The sequence below is a fragment of the Myotis davidii genome, unplaced genomic scaffold (assembly GCF_000327345.1).
Source record: "Myotis davidii unplaced genomic scaffold, ASM32734v1 scaffold469, whole genome shotgun sequence".
NCBI classification, from domain to species: Eukaryota; Metazoa; Chordata; class Mammalia; order Chiroptera; family Vespertilionidae; genus Myotis; species Myotis davidii.
In genome coordinates, this window is record NW_006299722.1 from 212787 (window position 1) to 215414 (window position 2628).

At 40.7% G+C, this 2628-nt stretch overlaps 1 protein-coding gene across 1 annotated transcript in view; it reads left to right on the forward strand.

Annotated features, from left to right (window-relative positions):
• Positions 1-2628, forward strand: part of LOC102768212 (complement receptor type 1-like) — a gene marked incomplete at its 3' end in the record, with an annotated part of 135542 nt that overhangs the window by 54199 nt on the left and 78715 nt on the right. The window contains exon 30 of the mRNA XM_015571895.1: positions 1086-1222. Within this exon, the coding sequence (XP_015427381.1) occupies positions 1086-1222 (137 nt within the window). The remainder of the gene's footprint in view (positions 1-1085; positions 1223-2628) is intronic.

A 2628-nucleotide genomic window follows, 5' to 3' on the forward strand; every position in this document is an offset into this window, starting at 1 on the left:
GTCGAACAACCCTTTCACAGGGGTTGCCTAAGACCATTGGAAAACACATATATAATTACATATTGTTTTTGTGATTAATCACTATGCTTTAATTATATTCAATTTGTAACAATGAAATTAGGGGTCACAACATGAAGAACTGTATTAAAGGGTCGCATCATTAGGAAGATTGAGAACCACTGCCTTAGACTGTTTCAAAGAATCCTGGCAGGTACCCAGTGACAGCACCCAGTAAGATTTAGGAGCCATTGGGGTCCCACATACATTGACCATTCTGGATGATCGCATACAAAAGTCATTTCTGATCTCCGTTCTCTTCCCCTAGAGGGCCTAGTATCCCTTACTCAATAGCCCAATGTGCCTTCTTCACAGCCCTCACAGCCATAGAGACAAAAGGACAATCTTTGTGCTCTCTCCAGTGACTCTCTGCTCTTTCCATCCAACCTGGGAACTGTTTTACTCACTGTTCCAGTATCAGAATGAGGAGTCTGTTGCATTAGAAGACTGGGTTTCCCATATGAGGAGTACATTTATCAGGTTTATCATGAGATGATCAGCTAGAGATTCACTTCCCAGAATCTGGGTCCAGGATCAAGGAGATGGCTGCTATGCTCTGACTGCCTTCTTCAATTCAGCCTGGAACTATGTGTTATGTGACCAACTAACTGTCCTCCCTAACTGGAGGCTGTGATTTGTCTAGAGCAGTGGTTCTCAACCTTCCTAATGCCGCGACCCTTTAATACAGTTCCTCATGTTGTGGTGACCCCAACCATGAAATGATTTTCGTTGCTACTTCATAACTGTAATTTTGCTACTGTTATGAATCGTAATGTAAATATCTGATCTGCAGGATGTATTTTCATTGTTACAAATTGAACATAATTAAAGCATAGTGATTAATCACAAAAACAATATGTAATTATATGTGTGTTTTCCGACGGTCTTAGGTGACCCCTGTGAAAGGGTCGTTCGACCCCCAAAGGGGTCACGATCCACAGGTTGAGAACCGCTGGTCTAGATCAATATGGCCTCCAAACTTCTGCCACCTGTTGTTTTGGATGCTAAGGTTTTCAGCCGGGCCTCAGAGTTTTGCAAACGGAAACAGCTCACCTATGCACTACCATTTTCTTCTTTAGATTCCATCTACAAGGCAGCTCTGCCAGCCATTGTGTCTGGGTTGGAATGGAGAGCCTCTGGAATAGCAGTGTCCCTGTGTGTGAACGTGAGTAGAAGGAATAACAGTTTAGGACAATTCCTCCCTTAACCTATTTAGTATTTTGACTTATGGCAACCCCAATAGGGTTCTTCTATTTTCTAATCTGAATTACTGAGAGATAATTGCTTTTTTAAATAGTATTTATTTGTGATCAGTTTGTTGTGATGCACGTTATTGTACATCATGTGTTTTGGGAACCGTTTTGTCTGTCTCTGTTATTTTGAATTCTTCGTTCTGGGTGATATATCCTGCAGCAGTTGGCCTCTAGATCAGGAGAGATTAAATAACATGAAGCTTTGACAATTTTCTTCCTTTCCTCTTTCTTTCCTTTCCTAATTCTTTCTTTTCTTTTTCTAATATCAGGATGTAACCACTCTACATTTTCTCTATCTACTGGCTAATATGTAAATATGAAACATGCATTCATTTGAACAACTATTTATTGAGTACATACTATGTGGTTGGTATGTTCCTAAGCACTGGATTATAGCAGTGAACAAGATAAGTGAATGCCCTGTCCCCGTGTTATTTATACGCCAGTGGGGAGATGGTCAGGAAAAACAATCAACAAGTAAATGTTATGGAAGTGACAGATCAGAGCAGTGAAAGAATGAGGGGAAAGTTGGGAGCAACATTACATGGGGTAAGCAGTTTAAGACGCCTTAAACTCTCCAAACACATACTTAAATAAATTATGTTGAAAGATTCAGAAGTAATAAGCTGATTAAAACATGAGTTTCCTGCCACAGCTAGGTGGCTCAGTTAGTTGGAGCATTGTCCTGTACACCAAAGAGTTGCAGGTTGAATTCCCAGTCAAGTCATATATCTAGGTTTTAGGTTCCATCCTGGTCAGGGTGTGTATAGGAGGCAATCAACTGATGTTTCTCTCACACATTGATGTTTCTCTCTTTCTCGCTCTCTCTTTCAATCTTTCTCTTTTTCTCTCTCTCAAATCAATGAAAACATTTCCTCAGGTGAGGATTTAAAATAAAAAAACTCTCCTATGTGTAGGGTCAATACCAAGTTCTCCTGTTCTATCCAATTATATTTTGCTCAATATGGAATACTATGCTGCTCTAAAAAGGAAGGAACTCTTACCATTTGCAAAGGCATGGATGGAACTGGAGAGCAGTATGCTAAGTGAAATAAGCCAGTCAATGAAGGAAAAATACCACATGATCTCACTTATTCATGGATAATTGAGACCATTATAAACTTTTGAACAATAATAGATACAGAGGCAGAGCTGCCTCAAACAGATTGTCAAACTGCAGCGGGAAGGCCGGGGAGGTTTGGGGGGCAGGGTGTAGGGGAGTAAGAGATCAACCAAAGGACTTGTATGATGCATATAAGCATAACCAATGGACATAAGACACTGGGGGATAGGGGAGGCTAGGGGACTGTCTAGGGCG